Below are 16416 nucleotides of genomic sequence, written 5' to 3'. Positions count from 1 at the left end.
AATGTAATATGTCACTAGATGGCGCTATTTAATTTCTTTTTAGTTCCGCGCTCGTAAGCGCCACATTGACGCTCTACAAACAGATTAAAAGCTTGAATGTTTTATACACACAAGTTCTATTTTGTATCAGGCTTTCTTCTGTTGATCAGTTTATGTCCGAGATAACAGAGACATTAGAAAACTTTGCTCTGACCACCAGCAGCGCCATTAAATAGGCAAATATCAGGTGACCACAACTACAACTTCATTGTAATCAGAGGGTCTATTAAACAAACACAACTCACTTCCTCATTCTCCACTGATGAGAGAGCAACGACTGACCAGCCTGTCAGAGACACAACTCTAGACTCATCTACCGCTCGTATAACATCAGAATTCCCCACGATATCAACATCTCCAGTCATGCAGAGCGAGATTTCATATGGTGAGCAAAAATAGTTTCAGTTTTGAGACTGAAACCTCTGGCTGTTAGATGTTTAGCTGTTACATGATAGACAGATAGACATGCTACAGGAAGTTGAACTGGAGTGTGAATTTTAATTACAGGAATGACATTTCTAAGGCATTCAACAGATAGATAGATAGATAGAGTTGTGCAGTAATTATATGATGGATACAGTAGATAGATAGATAGATAGATAGATAGATAGATAGATAGATAGATAGATAGATAGAGTTGCGCAGTAATTATATGATAGATAGATAGATAGATAGATAGAGTTGCGCAGTAATTATATGATAGATAGATAGATAGATAGATAGAGTTGCGCAGTAATTATATGATAGATAGATAGATAGATAGATAGATAGAGTTGCGCAGTAATTATATGATAGATAGATAGATAGATAGATAGAGTTGCGCAGTAATTATATGATAGATAGATAGATAGATAGATAGATAGAGTTGTGCAGTAATTATATGATGGATACAGTAGATAGATAGATAGATAGATAGATAGAGTTGCGCAGTAATTATATGATAGATAGATAGATAGATAGATAGAGTTGCGCAGTAATTATATGATAGATAGATAGATAGATAGATAGAGTTGCGCAGTAATTATATGATAGATAGATAGATAGATAGAGTTGTGCAGTAATTATATGATGGATACAGTAGATAGATAGATAGACAGATAGATAGATAGAGTTGCGCAGTAATTATATGATAGATAGATAGATAGATAGATAGATAGAGTTGCGCAGTAATTATATGATAGATAGATAGATAGATAGATAGATAGATAGATAGATAGATAGAGTTGCGCAGTAATTATATGATGGATACAGTAGATAGATAGATAGATAGATAGATAGATAGATAGATAGATAGATAGATAGATAGATAGATATAGAACAAGTGATGGATATAACGAGCAAATGATAGTTAGATAGATAGATAGATAGATAGATAGATAGATAGAGAGGTGTGCAGTAATTAGATGATTGATAGATAGATAGATAAAAGGAACGAATGAGTGATAGATAGATAGATAGATAGATAGATAGATAGATAGATAGGAAGAAAAAGTGATAGATAGATAGATAAAACGAGGGAATGATAGATATATAGATAGATAGATGTGCAGTAATTAGATGATTGATAGATACAGTAGAAGGAGCAAATATATATATATATAGATAGATAGATAGATAGATAGATAGAACGAATGAGTGATAGATAGAAAGAGTGATTGATAGATAGAACGAGCGAATGATAGATAGATAGATAGTGTGATGTAATCAAGTACTTCCTTTCTAGTGTATATTTCTCTTTCCACAGACGTGCAGCAATTGCATAAAGAGGCCTTGAGAAACTCTGTGCTGAACTCCACTCTGCCCAACTCTCTTCTGGGAGGTCAGCCTGTGGGAGAAGTGATCCGGAGAGGCCACTACACTCCCCTCTCAGTGTGCTCGTATCACGATGGTTGTGGTGGGGTGAAAAGAGGCGATTGGGAAGCTTTTGAGGATGTCATATCTCGAGAGTTTCCTCCAGGATCTGTAGGCCGCAGAGTGGTTTTTCATGGTGGAGTTGGGATGGGTAAGACTACAGTGATGGAAAAGGTCATTTGGGATTGGACGACTGGCACGCGCCTGCAACATTATGCACTCCTTCTGCGAGTGCCTGTTTTGGAGCTGGCCGCTCTTGGAGGGAAAGCTGAGAGTTTGCAGAGCATGTTGGGCCGCGTGCACCCTCAGATCTCCGCAGAGACTCTTTCCATCGCTCTACAGAGTCCTCAGTCTTTACTTCTGGTGCTCGACGGGCTGGAGCAATCGCAGGACCTTCTATGCACTCCATCGTCCTCCTCTAGTGTCGTCTGTGACGTACAACAAGAAGCGACCGGCCCTGTATTGCTGTGCAGTCTTCTTCACGGTTCTCTGCTTCCTGGAGCTTCAATGCTGATCACCTCCAGAGAGCCAGTCAAGCTCGAGTCTTTGAGAGTTTTCGAGGTGGTCGGGTTCTCCCAGACCCAAAGGAGAACGTTCTTCCAGGAGTTCTTTGATGACGTAGGCCTATCAGAGAGACTTTTTCAGCAAAGTGAGCAAGCGTTGGGAGTGAATGAGCAGTGTTTTCGTCCGGCCTTCTGCTGGACGCTTTGCAGTGTGTTTAAAACTCAGTTTGAGAGTAAAAACACCCCACCTGAGACTCTTACTCACCTCCTCAGCATCGTAACGCACATGCTCCTGCAGAAACAGAAGACGCACGCTGAAGAAACCAGAGAGCTTGTGTTAGGTTTGGGCAAACTAACCAATCCGGTTTTCTCCTACAATGACGCCACTTCCTGTGGCCTGCGTTCTTTTCTGCACCAGCCTGTGCTTTCTACTTTCTTGTGCTTCAATGGCGATGTGACTTCCCTTGACACCACATTCTCCTTCCTGTCTCCACTGATGCAAGAGTTCTTATCGGCCGCATCCTTTTATCTCGACCAATCCGTGCAGATCTCGGACGAGCGCTCGGATTTGTACTACACATTTCTAGCAGGGCTGTCGGACTCAGTCCAGCGTAAACCAATGGAAGACTCCGTGGGCAGGTTCGACGAAAGCCGGATTTCTGAGTTCTCTCAGTGGTTGATGGGATATGTTTCTACAGTGTTGCCAGGTATGTTTTGCGCAACAAAGCACTTTCTTGTTTTCCGGCTTCTGCAACATGCACGTAACTCGTCTCTGGTCAAAGAAAGCATCAGCAAGAGCCAATGGAGGCATGTCAGCTACAGCGAGATGCAGGAGCCCGACTGCGCAGCGCTGTCATATGTAGTGAGTTGCATGGGAGAGATGGAGTACATGAACCTATATAGAGCCAAACTAACAGACGAGCAGGTCGAGAAACTTATTCCAGCGTTAAGGCTGTCGAAAAACATTGGGTGAGTCTGACGTTTTAGATTTTTACATTGCATTACCAGATTATAACTTTTAATCCCTCTGAAAGCACCTCACGCTGAACTTAGGGATACATAATCAATGTTGAAAACAATTGTGCTTGCTACTGAATATTTTTGAGAAAACCATGATTGAAAGTTTTAAAAGTACAGCATTTATTTGAATTAGAAAGCCTCTTTACCATTATAAATGTTTTTATTAACATCACAACTGTTTTCTACTGTAATATATTTAAAAATGTAATTTATTCCTGTGATGCAAAGCTGAATTTTCAGCATCATTACTCCAGTCTTCAGTGTCACATGATCCTTCAGAAATCATTCTAATATGATAATTTGTTGCTCAAGAAACATTTCTGATTATCAACGTTGAAAACAGTTGTGCTGTTTATTATGTTTGATAAATTTTTTTATGATTCTTTGATAATTTGACAATTCGAAAGAACAGCATTTATTTGAAATAAACGTGTGTAACCATATAAACATCTTGAACAATTTAATGTGTTCTTGCTAAATAGAAGTATTTCATTTCCTCTCAAAAAGTATTTTTTGGCCATACAATTAAAATCCAATGTGTCTTTTATCCCGTCAGTCTGTCACAGAGTGGTCTCAATGTAGCCTCCATCACCCACCTGGCGACAGCGCTGGCCGAGGGCCGGATGACCTCGCTGGATTTTTCCTGCTCCAGATTGGAAAAAGAATCATTCAAAACCATCTGCCATGCACTTACACACACTGTGCTGCAGTCTCTCATGTAAGATCATTTTTTATGCATGTGCCCTTATTAGAAAGGACAGAATCATATTAGGAATGGGCTTGTGTGCTCCACCAGCAATATCACTTTTCATACACTGGTTTACATCCTTCTTGGTGCTTGCTTTTGCTGTAATACTTGCTGAAATGTCGTCACCATGTTTAGGCTGAATGGATGCCATTTGACCGCAGCCGATTGTGAAGAACTGGCGAAGATGCTCTCCGGAGGCTCTCGACTGCGTGTGCTGAGTCTCTATGGGAATAAACTAGAGGATCAAGGCCTTATTCATCTCAGCAGTGGACTGGAGAACTGCAGACTTCAGGAAATCAAGTACACTTGCACTATTCGTACTACTTCACTCTTTTTGGAAGCAGAAATCTAGAAATGAAACCAATTAACTGCTGTTTTGTTGTTTGTGTGTGCATGTGTTCTGCAGTCTGGATAGTTGCTCACTGACAGCGGCGTCCATGTCTGCACTGTCTTCAGCTCTGAACAATGGTTTTTCAGAGCTGAGGATGCTAGACCTGAGCCGGAACTCACTGAAGGATGATGGGATTGAGCTGATCTTACAAGCGTTACAGAAACGCCGTCTAAACACATTGAAGTAAAGCATATACATGCTATGTGTTTAGGTGACCAACATACATGGATAAAAAGTCAGGTCTAAACACATCTAAGTAGCAAATATCTTTGTCTTTACACACGTCAAAGTGTGTTTTTTATATACTGTATACTATCGTTCAAAAGTTAATTTTTTGAAAGAAGCCTCTTATGCTTACAAAGGCTGCATTTATTTGATCAAAGATAAAGTGAAATAAAACAAATAGTGCAATTTTATTAAAAATGTTTCTTATTACCAGTGTTGAAAAGACAAACCTTTCTCCGAATTCTTTGATGAATAGAAAGTTAAAAATAACAGGATTGATTTAAAATAGAAATCTTTTGTAACATTATTAATGTCTTTACTCTCACTTTTGAACAATTTAATGCATCCTTGCTAAATAAAAGTATTTATTTTAAAAATTACTGATCAAAACTTTTGAATGGTGTGTGTGTATATATATATATATATATATATATATATATATATATATATATATATATATATGAATGACGGGAAACAGGAACTAAATGCAATACATTTTGAAAATAAAAATATATCTAGAATATATTTAGCAGCAAATTGAAACAGAGTGTGGCTCAATGTTTGAGATGGTTGCAATTAGCTACAAAATTCCTAAGGTTAATTGCACAAGGTTAATAAAAACCTTTTTTTTTTCCCGCAGAGTGTCTGCCTGCGAGTTGACTGGCTTCTGCTGCCCCGCTCTGGCAGCTGTCCTCCAATCAGAAAACTGCTGTCTGACTGAGCTGGACGTGTCCGTAAATGATCTCGGCCAATCAGGAGGGATGCAGATATGTGAAGCCCTGATGGCTCCTAAGTGCACACTGGAAATACTGGAGTATGTATGCAAATGAGTTGTTTTTTAATCACATTGATGATGATCATGTGAGAAAGGCAGAGAGTTGAAGCGTGTTATGAATATCATTGGTGAATATTATTTTTTCTTGGTTGGATCAGTTGAACATAAACTACCATTCAAAAGTTAGGCATAATAACAATTTTTTTTAAAAAGGCAATCAATACTTTTTTTCAGCAAGGACGCATTAAAATGACAGTAAAGACATTTATAATGTTACAGAAGATTTCTATTTCAAATATGCTGTTTTTATTTATTTTATTCCATCATCAAAGAATCCTGAAAAACCCCTGTATAAATGTTTACACACTTCATTACACAGCACAACTGTTTTCAACATTGATAATAATCAGAAATATTTCTATTAGGATGTGATGTGAATGATTTCTGCAGGATCATGTGACACTGAAGGCTGGAGTAATGATGCTGAAAATTCAGCTTTGCATCACAGGAATAAATTACATTTTAAAATATATTCAAATAGAAAAGTTATTTTAGATTGTAATAATATTTCATAATATTACTGCTTTACTGTATTTTTGATTAAATAATTGCAGCCTTGGTAAGCAGAAAACTTCTTTAAAAACATTAAAAATTGCTACCAATCCCAAATATTTGTACGGTAGTGCAAATGTTCTTTCCGAGGTCGAGAATGTTATTGCATTTTGATGAAAGGTTATGAACACAATCTATCATACCCTATATGATAAAATCACTTGAAAAACGTTCCCGATGTGTAATCTATGCTATGTGTGTATTTGTTGTAGATTGACAAGATGTGAGTTGACTGAGGAGGTGTTTCGAGCACTGGGGACTGTTCTGACGTCTGGCGTGTCAAGGCTCACCAGTCTCTCTGTAGGAATGAATAATGTGGGCGAGAGTGCAGCCAAACACATGTGGGAGGCGCTGAGACACAAAAACTGCAAACTACAGCACCTGGAGTGAGTGATATGATATCCTCAACAGAAACTAGCATGATTAGAGATCGTTTGAAACACAAAAGCGCGCCTGATGATTGAAATATCTGTCTTGTCTTGTCTTCTGCAGTCTGGAGATTTTTACTCTGACAGACGCTTGCGTAGAGGAGTTATGTGAATCTGTTGCTGCCAGCAGCACTTTATCAACTCTCATCCTAAAAAACAACACGATGACGGACTCCGCCGTACCACAGTTGGTCAAATTAATGCTGGCCCGTCCTCAAATGACCGAGCTAAAGTAAGTTCAGGCTAGAAATGTAATGTTCATGCCCATACAGAAAAAAGTATAAATCACTTTTTATCACCTAAATCACTAAAATTGCCAAAAATATATTTAAAAAAACAAACAAACAAACAAAAAAAAAACATATAGACATTTTAAATAAATGTAACTTTTAGTTTGTTTTAGCCCAAAATGTATTTTAATAGAGTAAATGCATTTTCTTGCCTTGCAGTACATTTTCTAATATATTTTGTAATTGAAAGGTTTAAAGGTTTATGAAATATATTTTAAATTAGCATCTTTAGCATATATTCTGCATACATTTTGGCCAGGAATTCTTTTTGTATGATTGCACTTAAATACTTTACTAATTCAATATGTACTATTCAGTATGTACTATACAGTATGTGAAAAGTAATGTATTATTTTTCTCATATTTTTTTCCAGTCTGAGGTATAATAACTTCAGTGAGGATGTTTTTGACTTGCTGGAAACGTGCCCAAATATCGTTTACTAGAAGATTCATCTCAGGTTGGAACATCTGCAGTTTACACCTGCATATCTTGGCTTTTAAAATGAAATGCATGCTTAAAGTGTAAAAAAGCTTTTATTAATGCATGTTCTTTTCCATCTATTCCTTAGGAGCAAGAGACAAAGTTACTCCCTCTAGTGGCTGTGTTTACGGATGCACAATATATATCGGTCACCATATCGGTAGCGGCCGATATATATTCATTTTTAATGTTATAGTTATCGGTCTGAAGAAAATTTGGCTGATATGTTAAAGCCGGTAAATAATGGATTATTTCCTTTAGCTGAGACACTTCAGATGCGCACTGTTTGCCATAATGGGTTAGAATTCCTTGAAATATGATTGTTAAGTGCAATGTGCAGCATAAGTCTACATCATATAGGCTACATCAAATTATAATGAGAACATTGTAATGGTGTGCTTGGGACATGGCTTTTAATGATGAGACTTTTGTTTTTGTAATCAGGCTTTCAAATATTATCTAAAAATTTGGATTTATCGACCAATATATCGGTTATCGGCTTTCAAATATCAAGAATTATTAGTTATTGGTATCGGCCAAACATTTTCATATCGGTGCATGCCTAGCTGTTTTACAGACAGTTTTATACAGTTGCCCCCAAAAGTATGAATGTCTTTGCATTTGTAACAAAATATTATAAAGTTTTTTTACTTGAAGTAATGGAATATATCACAAACACACTTTACAAGCAGAAACAGATCACAAAAAGAAGCTTGTCAGGTTTCATAATAATAAAACAATAGATACAGTGCAAAAAAGTGATTTCTTTCTGGTTGTGAAGCATTCATTACTATATATATTTGTTCATTTTTAATTGTGATACTTTTTGGGCCACTGTATATTATGTCTGGTTCTTACACATACCAGACAACCCTCAAAATAAATGCAATTTATACGCAAAATGATTGTCTTCAAGAAATGGACAGCTGGAACTCACAGAGACAGTGATTTATTTCACATTACATATTGAGAACATTCAATTCAGTGTGATTTTGAGAACTATTTCACACAGTTTTAGTGGCACTTATAAAAGAGAGCTCAGTCTGGCATTTGAGGCTTTTATACAGAACAGTGACTGAAAGGATGGACTCATTAGAAATGACAAAACCTGATTGTGCACTCAGAGAGCGTCCTCATGCGACCCTGTTCGCTCTCATTGTAACACACACACACACACACACACACCCCGCTGAAACCATGGATTTGCATGCTGCTTCTGTTTGATGAAGTTGAAGCTGTCTTGCTGGTTAAAGTATTTAAAACACAACAGCAATGCCATTCTTTTCAGCAGGGCTCACACACACACTCAGTATTACAGCTCTGTCCTTATTTCACTGATGTTCTGGATGGTTCTGCAAGCAGAGGATGAACTCAGTAACAGGCCGACCCTCGTAACAGATCTCGTACACTGCATTAAAAAGGGGAAATCTGTGGGAAGAAAAAACTTTCAGATAAACTAACTTTATTGTGTTTGGTCTTAAAGTACATGCACAGTGAAATTGAAACTTACTTGTCGAGTACGCCTTTGTTTTTGAGGATGGTGTGGACCTCAGTGGCTGTGGCTGGACCCTGCAGCTTCTGGCCATTCAACATTTCCTTCTCAAGCTCTTCGAGAGACTGAAACAGAGGATCTAATGACTACAAATGCTGCCAAAGATTTGTATTTGCACTAATATTACTGCTACTATTATCACCTGTTTTGCACTATTCTCATTGTACGCAAAGCTAAAAATATTTCGTTTTTTGTTATGCTAAATTGAAAATGGAATTTAAATTATTTTGTTTCTGTCTCATATAAACTATCTTGACCTGGATTGATAATCCATGATTAATCAAATTTCTCACTATTACTGATTTTACTTTTTACTAAGAGACTTCTTTCAAATACATACAAAATTGTAACTTTTGAAACTTTAAATCCATCAAAAAAAAAACGGGTCAGCAGATTGCATTCTGGGCTTAGTTATTGTGACATGCCAAATATAAATGTATTAGATTTGACAGCTGCAGTGGGAAAGATTTACAGTGTAAAAATACTAACAGTGTGTGGTTCCTCACAAATCAGTTGTATGAAGTTAAAAGAATTGAAATAAAGTGCACAAGTTAAATGGACTACTTTTTTGTCTTTTTGAAGCTTTTTCTGTCAAGTCATACAGGTTTGAAATGGCACGAGGGTGAGCACATTTTTGGTGAACTATCCCTTTAAGTTCTTGGTGTCTCACCTTGCCAGTCTTGGCGAAGGCCTCCGCGACTTTCCGATTTCGTCCTCCGTAACATGTGGTAATGAGATCAGCAACGCCACAGCTCTCCAAGAAAGTTGCAGAAGAGACCGAGCCGGCGGTGCAGAACAACCGAGCAAAGCTGATCATCTCCATGAGACCCAGTCTGATCACCGCAGCCTTTGTATTGTCACCAAAGCCCAAGCCGTCACAGAAACCTGCTCCTACTGCCACTATATTCTGTAGGAAGACAAAGAGGGTCTAAATGTCTGACATGTTCTGAGCAGATTCTAGATTACAACAAGAAACGTGTTGTTTGGAAATGCTAAGATCCCCTGACACTATATTTTTATGGTGTTTGTGTTCTTGCTGTGCACTATGAAGTTTGTTATGTTGCAGTCAGATGAAAGTCTTAAAGGGATAGTTCACCCAAATGAACATTTGGTTTGCAATGACATGAGGATGTATAAATGATGACAGAATTTTCATTTTGGGGTGAACTACAACTTTAAGACTTTTATCTGACTTTGCAACCTAACAAATTTCTGAAGCAAAGTGTTTTCACCTATAGCTCAAACCGTAGCTAGCCGAGGTCATGGGTTTGATTCACAAGGAATTCTTGAACTGATAAAGATGTGTATCTTGAATGCAATGCAAGTTGCTTTGGATAAAAGCATCTGCCAAATTCATCAATGTAAATGTATTTATAAAACAATAGATACAGCGATTCTATTCTGTAAAAGGAAAACTATAGCCTTTAAATACAAAATATAAATGAAGGTAGCACACACACACACACACACATATATAGATTTTTTTTAAATTTCAGCTAGTTGGCAACATTTCTCATTTTCGTTTAGTTTAAGTTGACGTACTAAAATAACTCAAATTAAAAGTAAAACTAATAAATAAAGACTAATAATACTATATAGACATTTATTTAAAAAAAATACAAAAACTAATAAAAATGAACAAAACTCTAATTCATAATATTTGCAAATATATAAATGATAGTAAAAAACACTGGTCTGAAAATCATGACATTTGCTACACTATCAAACCAACTAGTGTTTATTTTAAAGAAAGACAGTACAAAGCACACTTTTCAGGCAAAGACATTTGACAACAATACATTTATTATAGTTATTTTAGTATTATTTCTATACTATTATAGTATTTATTCATATTTTGAAGTAGCTTTTATTGTTATGTTTTCACTAAAATTTTAGTTTAGGTTTTATTAATTCTGTTATGTGCTTTTGTCAAATGTATTATTTATTTATTTTATATAAATTTTAGTACTTCAGGTTATTTCTTTCATTTAGTTGCCTACATTTTTTAAGTTTAAGTTTCAGTTAGCAATAACAACACTTCTAAGTTAGTGGTGCAACTGTCCAAATTCTTATCAATGTATATAGTTCTACTGGTTTGATTGTTTTGTGTTTATACATCATGCTTCAAAAAACCTCTTCACAGCAAAAGAGAATGTAATAGACTGTAAAACGGACAACTCACACTTGCCATATCAAGACAGACCAGTATTATTACTGCTGTTGATAAAACAACATGCAATGTCAACCTAAAAATAATTTTACCTGTTAAACACACTGGATATCACATTATTTTGAACTGTGTCACATATGCACTGTCCTATTTTGAGGTGTAAAATGTTGAAGACAGTGTGAATAAGCAAACCTTCAGTGCACCACAGATCTCCACCACATCTGCTTCCTGTACGACCGTGACCCGGAAGTGATCCGTCTGCATGAGTTCTTTCAGCAACGCCCCCTCAGTTTGATCCCTGCAGCCTGACAAATATTAAACACACAAAAGCATTTACTAACCCAGGGCCCTATTTTAACAATCTGGAACGCAAGTATCAAGCGCGAAACGCAAGTTGTAACTTTGTGGGCGGATCTCGCGCTGTTGCTATTATACCGGCGGGATAAATGACTTTTGCGCCCGACGCAAATCTAAAATGGGTTGGTCTGAAGTAGCTTCATTATTCATAGGTGTGGTTTGGGCTTAACGTGAAATAAACCAATCAGAGCAGCATCTCACATTACCTTTAAGAGCAGGCGCGCTTGTTCCATGGCGGATTGCTATTATAACGGTGGATTTGCCAGGCGCACGCCAGGAGCGGTTCACAGCCGAGGAGACCGACGTTCTCGTCAGGGCCATAAAACACAGAGAAGTGACACTGAATGGGGATGGAGAAACCCACCCAAATTAGCTTCGGTTAAACAGGCGTATAATAATTTGGGTAAATGTGTAAGCTAGATTCATGCCTATTTTCTCACATCTTCACGGACACCACAATGATTTCCCTTGTGTGGTAATATTTTTCCTTGTAATTATGTATGGTTTGCAAAAATGGGAACTGCTGCCTGCGTCTGTGTAGATGAGAGAAGCAAAGTGTATGCGCGTTTTGCACACACTACATAATGGACAAGCATGCGCCCTTAAAATAGCATCTGAATAACGCGCCACCGACTTTAGACTAGGTTTTTCCTGGTCTGTGGCGGACTTGTTTTCTGAAACTGCAAAATAGCACCAGGGAACGTTTGTACAAGGACACGCCTCCTCTTTTCGCTGAACCGGCTCCGGGAGCGCAAGTTCATTCCCTAATTTACCAACGTGCGTCTGTGGAGGGAAAAGTCCGCTGTGCGTCGGGTGCAAAACAGGAATGACACATGCGTCGGTGTACAAAGTCAATTGCGCTGGGTGCAAGATAGGGCCCCCAAACACAAAGTGACCTATCTAACATATTCACATTGCTTTTTATCAGCCTCACCAATGGTGGTCTCGCAGAATTTCTCATCCGCCACCTCATTGGCGATATTCGCTCCCATCAACACGCTCATCTTGATGCCCAGCTTCTCGTGAATGACCTCTGAGATGAGCTTCAGTCCATCCGGTCCTTCATCCACCCCCTAAATGAACCCACAAGCACAGTCATGGTTTGCTATCGGTGTCAAATGTGACAGTCTTGTGATCTTTAAAAGCAACTGTCCTCTTTTTTTTCTGCTGCTGAGTTAGAGAGAAAATGGCAAAGAAATGACTTCCGCACACATTGCATATTTTCATGAGTGTACGGGACCTTGATGAGGGACATTCCAAGCGCGTCCTGTTTGATTTTGCCCTTTATGGTGTCACAAGCACGAGCGATGAACTGATGTGGAATCACAAAGATCAGGATGTCAGCACTCTTGGCAGCGTCGAGCAGATCTGGCACCGCAACCTGTGAGCGAGAGAACGAGAGTGGAATAGAGAGAAGGGAAAAGAATCAGTTTGATACGTAATGATGAAACCTGCAGAAACATACATACTCAACATATTCACTCTATGATTGGTTACACCTAAGGTGCCCTGTTTCATCTTTTATTATGTGACCTACATATTGGCCTATTTGTTTTGTTATTATTTTGACATGTCCATGTCAAGCCAAAACCACCTTGTTCACATTATAAATCCATGTATCAAGTCTCTGCCAATGGTTTTCAAGGCCTCTAGCCCCGTCCAGAGATTGTGACCCCTGAACCTAGTTATAAGCTGAACCATTTGGCTGACTCTCAAACATTTGGTCTAAGGTCATAATGAAGGAGAAACCACATGCAGCTTTGTCAGCTTCTTATTAGTTGCTTGAGTACAAATGGATGGTTTCCTTCGCAAAGCAGCACGTGCCTCCCAAAGGTTTTGGAGAAGAATCGAGTGGCTCAGCACTCTTCTCCAGACTTCTGGATTGTGTTAACTTCCTCTGTAGCAGAGAAACTATTTGCTGTTGAAACAATTTCCCAAGCAAAAAAGTGAACTGATCTGTGTGGTTGAATCTTGAAGGTGAATATGTATTTTTATTATATTTTTCACATATATACATACATACACACACACACACACACAATACAATTAAAATACTATATGCTACATACTACTATACTATATATATATACAGTATATATTAGTGCGGTTAAATTGATTAATAGTGATTAATCACATCTAACATAAATGTTTGTGTGTGTATATGTATATATATATATGTAATATTCTCTTGATTTATATATATATATATATATACATATATATATATATATATATATATATATATATCTTGAAGGTGAATATGTATTTTTATTATATTTTTTCATTATATAATCTATATATATATACATACATACATACATACACACACACAATAAAATTAAAATACTATATGCTATATACTACTATATACTATACTATATATATATATATATACAGTATATATTAGTACTATACTATTACTATACTATTGTACTATTAGTAATAGTGATTAATCACATCCAACATAAATGTTTGTGTATATGTATATATATATAAAAATAAAATAAAAATATAATAAAAATAGTTGCTTGTTTTAATTGCATATATATATATATATATATATATATATATATATATATATATATATATATATATATATATATATATATATATGCAATTAAAACAAGCAACAATTTTTATTATATTTTTATTTTATTTTTATATATATATATACATATATATATATACTGATATATATATACTGATATATATATACTTACTGATATATATGCAATTAAAACAAGCAACTATTTTTTTTCTTGTAATACAATTTTCTCTTGATTTTTATATATATATATATATATATATATATATATATATATATGCAATTAAAACAAGCAACTATTTTTATTCCTGTAATATTAAAATATTAAAATAATATAATACATAACAATTTATATATAATACATTAATAGTATACATTCTATATATTTTGGTGTATGTATGCAAATATTATACAAATTTAAATACACAAATAAAAAGTTACCATATTTGCTTCTGTTACATTGAAAATATGAATAAGGATTTCACACTTTAATTTATTTAAATACAGTTTCTTAAACCGTTTATTTATTATTTTATTGTACAAGTATGCAAAAAATATTTAATTTAATTTATAACAAAATATATTATTTTATTATACTATATTTGCAATTATTTTATTATATATTATTTAATGCAATAATATTTATATTTAATAAATTATATGATTAAAATAAAATAATGTGTTTCTTACAACATTTTCTGGAAGCTTGTGTCCAGGCAAATACTTGATGTTCTCGTGGTCTGTGTTTATGATCTCTGTGAGTTTACGCCCATTCACCGTCTCTTCAAACACCCACATGTTAACCGTGGAGTGAAACTTCGAATTGTTCCTGGCATTTCTGCCAACTATCTTAGCAATAGCAGAACCCCTGTGTATTACAGAAAGAGAGAGAGAGAGTGAGAGTTCATCATGTGAAAGGTTGCAGGAGGAAATTAACAAAGGAATTTACTCCCATCACAACCCCCGATATATATGTATATATATATGTATATATATATATATATATATATATATATATATATATATATATATATATATATTAACCAAAATGGAGATTTTGCATTCCAAGAAAGTGATCAAAGCCTGTTGTGTCAGATCAGAGGGTCAGTTCAGTCTTACAGTGGGGTAACTAGTTAACTAGTCTGCTGATTGGGCACTTTATTTACAAAATACACAACCATATCATTTTTGCAGTATTGTTTGAGAAATTTAATATGGCTCTTAACTGAATACATAAACATAAATTTGGATTGTTGTTATATAAACATCTACTTTTGGAGTCTTGTTTAGTGTGACCAAAAATAGGGTGGTTTTAAAGGAACAGTAGCACATTTCAAAGATTCCAGCTCATGAAAACCTCAGTCATCAACAGCAGATACGTTTAATAAATATGTCTATGTGAATGAGTAAAATTATTAAAACCCTAAAAGCTCAAGGGAAACAATTCAATAACAAAACAATGTCATTTGCATGCATTGTATGATATAGCCTAATACTCTGCAGCCGTCAGTATCAACATTAGAAATGGACATTATACTGAACCACAGATGTGGCCAGACGGCTGTAGGACAGATAGTTGAAACTTATGAAGCATAAATACTGAACCTAACCAGTGTGACTGACTGGAACATGTGTTCTACTTGTTTTGCATTGCCGCAGTGTTACAAATGGCTCATGCAAACAGTGATACATAGTATTCAAGTTAGTCCAAAAGCACATTCAAAGCTGTTGAGCAGAACTTCTTAAGTGGATCTCATATTGTGTAGCAAAAACTACACTGTATATACCTATAACCTTCATATTAACATGTTTTCTTTTATGCCCTTTCAAATGTCATAACCTTACACTTGTTCGTTGTTCATAACATGTGATTCAATGAACGGCTTGTGTGCCTTTGTTTAATGTTTAAACTAATAGTCATGTGCTGTCAACTAATCCAGAACCCCTACAGCTCAAACAGTCATTTCTAAAGAAAATCCAAATATTTTTTTTTTACCAGTTGCCAGAGCCGACGATGCAAACTCTTTTAGGACTTGACATTGCGCTGAGAATCTTCACCGGCTCCTTCGTTGAGTTACAGTCACTCTGACCTGTCAATCAAACCGCAGCGCAGCGAGCGCACACTTGAGTGTTGTCCGTATAGGCCACGCCCCCTTGTGCTATTGGCCACTCAGAAGGCGAAAACAGCTCTGTCGACTCCGCCCACTATCAGCTCGTGGGTGTGTTTATGAAATCTCAAAACAAGTGAGTCATTAGAACTTGCAAGTAAAAAGTGAAATGTCAAAAAATACAATATAGCAAGTTATGCACTTACACAAATGATAGTCTCAGTTGGCATAAGGACAAACTCAAATCCAAGCTGTAACTTGACACTCAGCAAAAAATACAGTGTTGGAATACAATGCTGGATTTGTCTACTAGCTGTAAAG

At 36.1% G+C, this 16416-nt stretch overlaps 2 protein-coding genes across 6 annotated transcripts; one reads left to right on the top strand and one right to left on the bottom strand.

The window, feature by feature from the left end:
• Positions 1-103: 103 nt before the first annotated feature.
• LOC307174074 (NACHT, LRR and PYD domains-containing protein 12) lies at positions 104-8973 on the top strand. 5 transcript variants are annotated; one of them, XM_079897741.1, is made up of 11 exons: positions 282-424; positions 1784-3100; positions 3176-3362; positions 3970-4131; positions 4297-4461; positions 4568-4735; positions 5418-5591; positions 6377-6550; positions 6657-6824; positions 7257-7340; positions 7452-8615. In XM_079897741.1, the coding sequence occupies exons 1-10, from the start codon at positions 403-405 to the stop codon at positions 7324-7326; spliced, it is 2607 nt and encodes an 868-aa protein (XP_079753867.1). In that variant the 5' UTR covers positions 282-402; the 3' UTR covers positions 7327-7340; positions 7452-8615. The 5 variants fall into 5 exon arrangements, with proteins under 5 accessions (XP_079753864.1, XP_079753867.1, XP_079753865.1 ...); XM_079897738.1 differs by having other exon boundaries at positions 104-424; positions 1784-3362; XM_079897739.1 differs by lacking the exon at positions 7452-8615 and adding an exon at positions 8900-8973 and having other exon boundaries at positions 1784-3362.
• gpd1a (glycerol-3-phosphate dehydrogenase 1a) lies at positions 8111-16124 on the bottom strand. The gene is made up of 8 exons (XM_079897743.1): positions 15984-16124; positions 14678-14855; positions 12683-12823; positions 12377-12515; positions 11278-11390; positions 9586-9822; positions 8874-8980; positions 8111-8791 (listed from the first exon to the last, which is right to left on the bottom strand). Exons 1-8 carry the CDS (start codon positions 16025-16027, stop codon positions 8695-8697), a joined length of 1056 nt encoding a protein of 351 aa, XP_079753869.1. The 5' UTR covers positions 16028-16124; the 3' UTR covers positions 8111-8694.
• Between the last annotated feature and the right edge of the window lie 292 nt (positions 16125-16416).

Source organism: Squalius cephalus, assembly GCF_949319135.1.
Source record: "Squalius cephalus genome assembly, chromosome: 16".
In the NCBI taxonomy this organism is placed as follows: domain Eukaryota; kingdom Metazoa; phylum Chordata; class Actinopteri; order Cypriniformes; family Leuciscidae; genus Squalius; species Squalius cephalus.
This window is presented reverse-complemented; position numbering and strand designations above follow the sequence as displayed.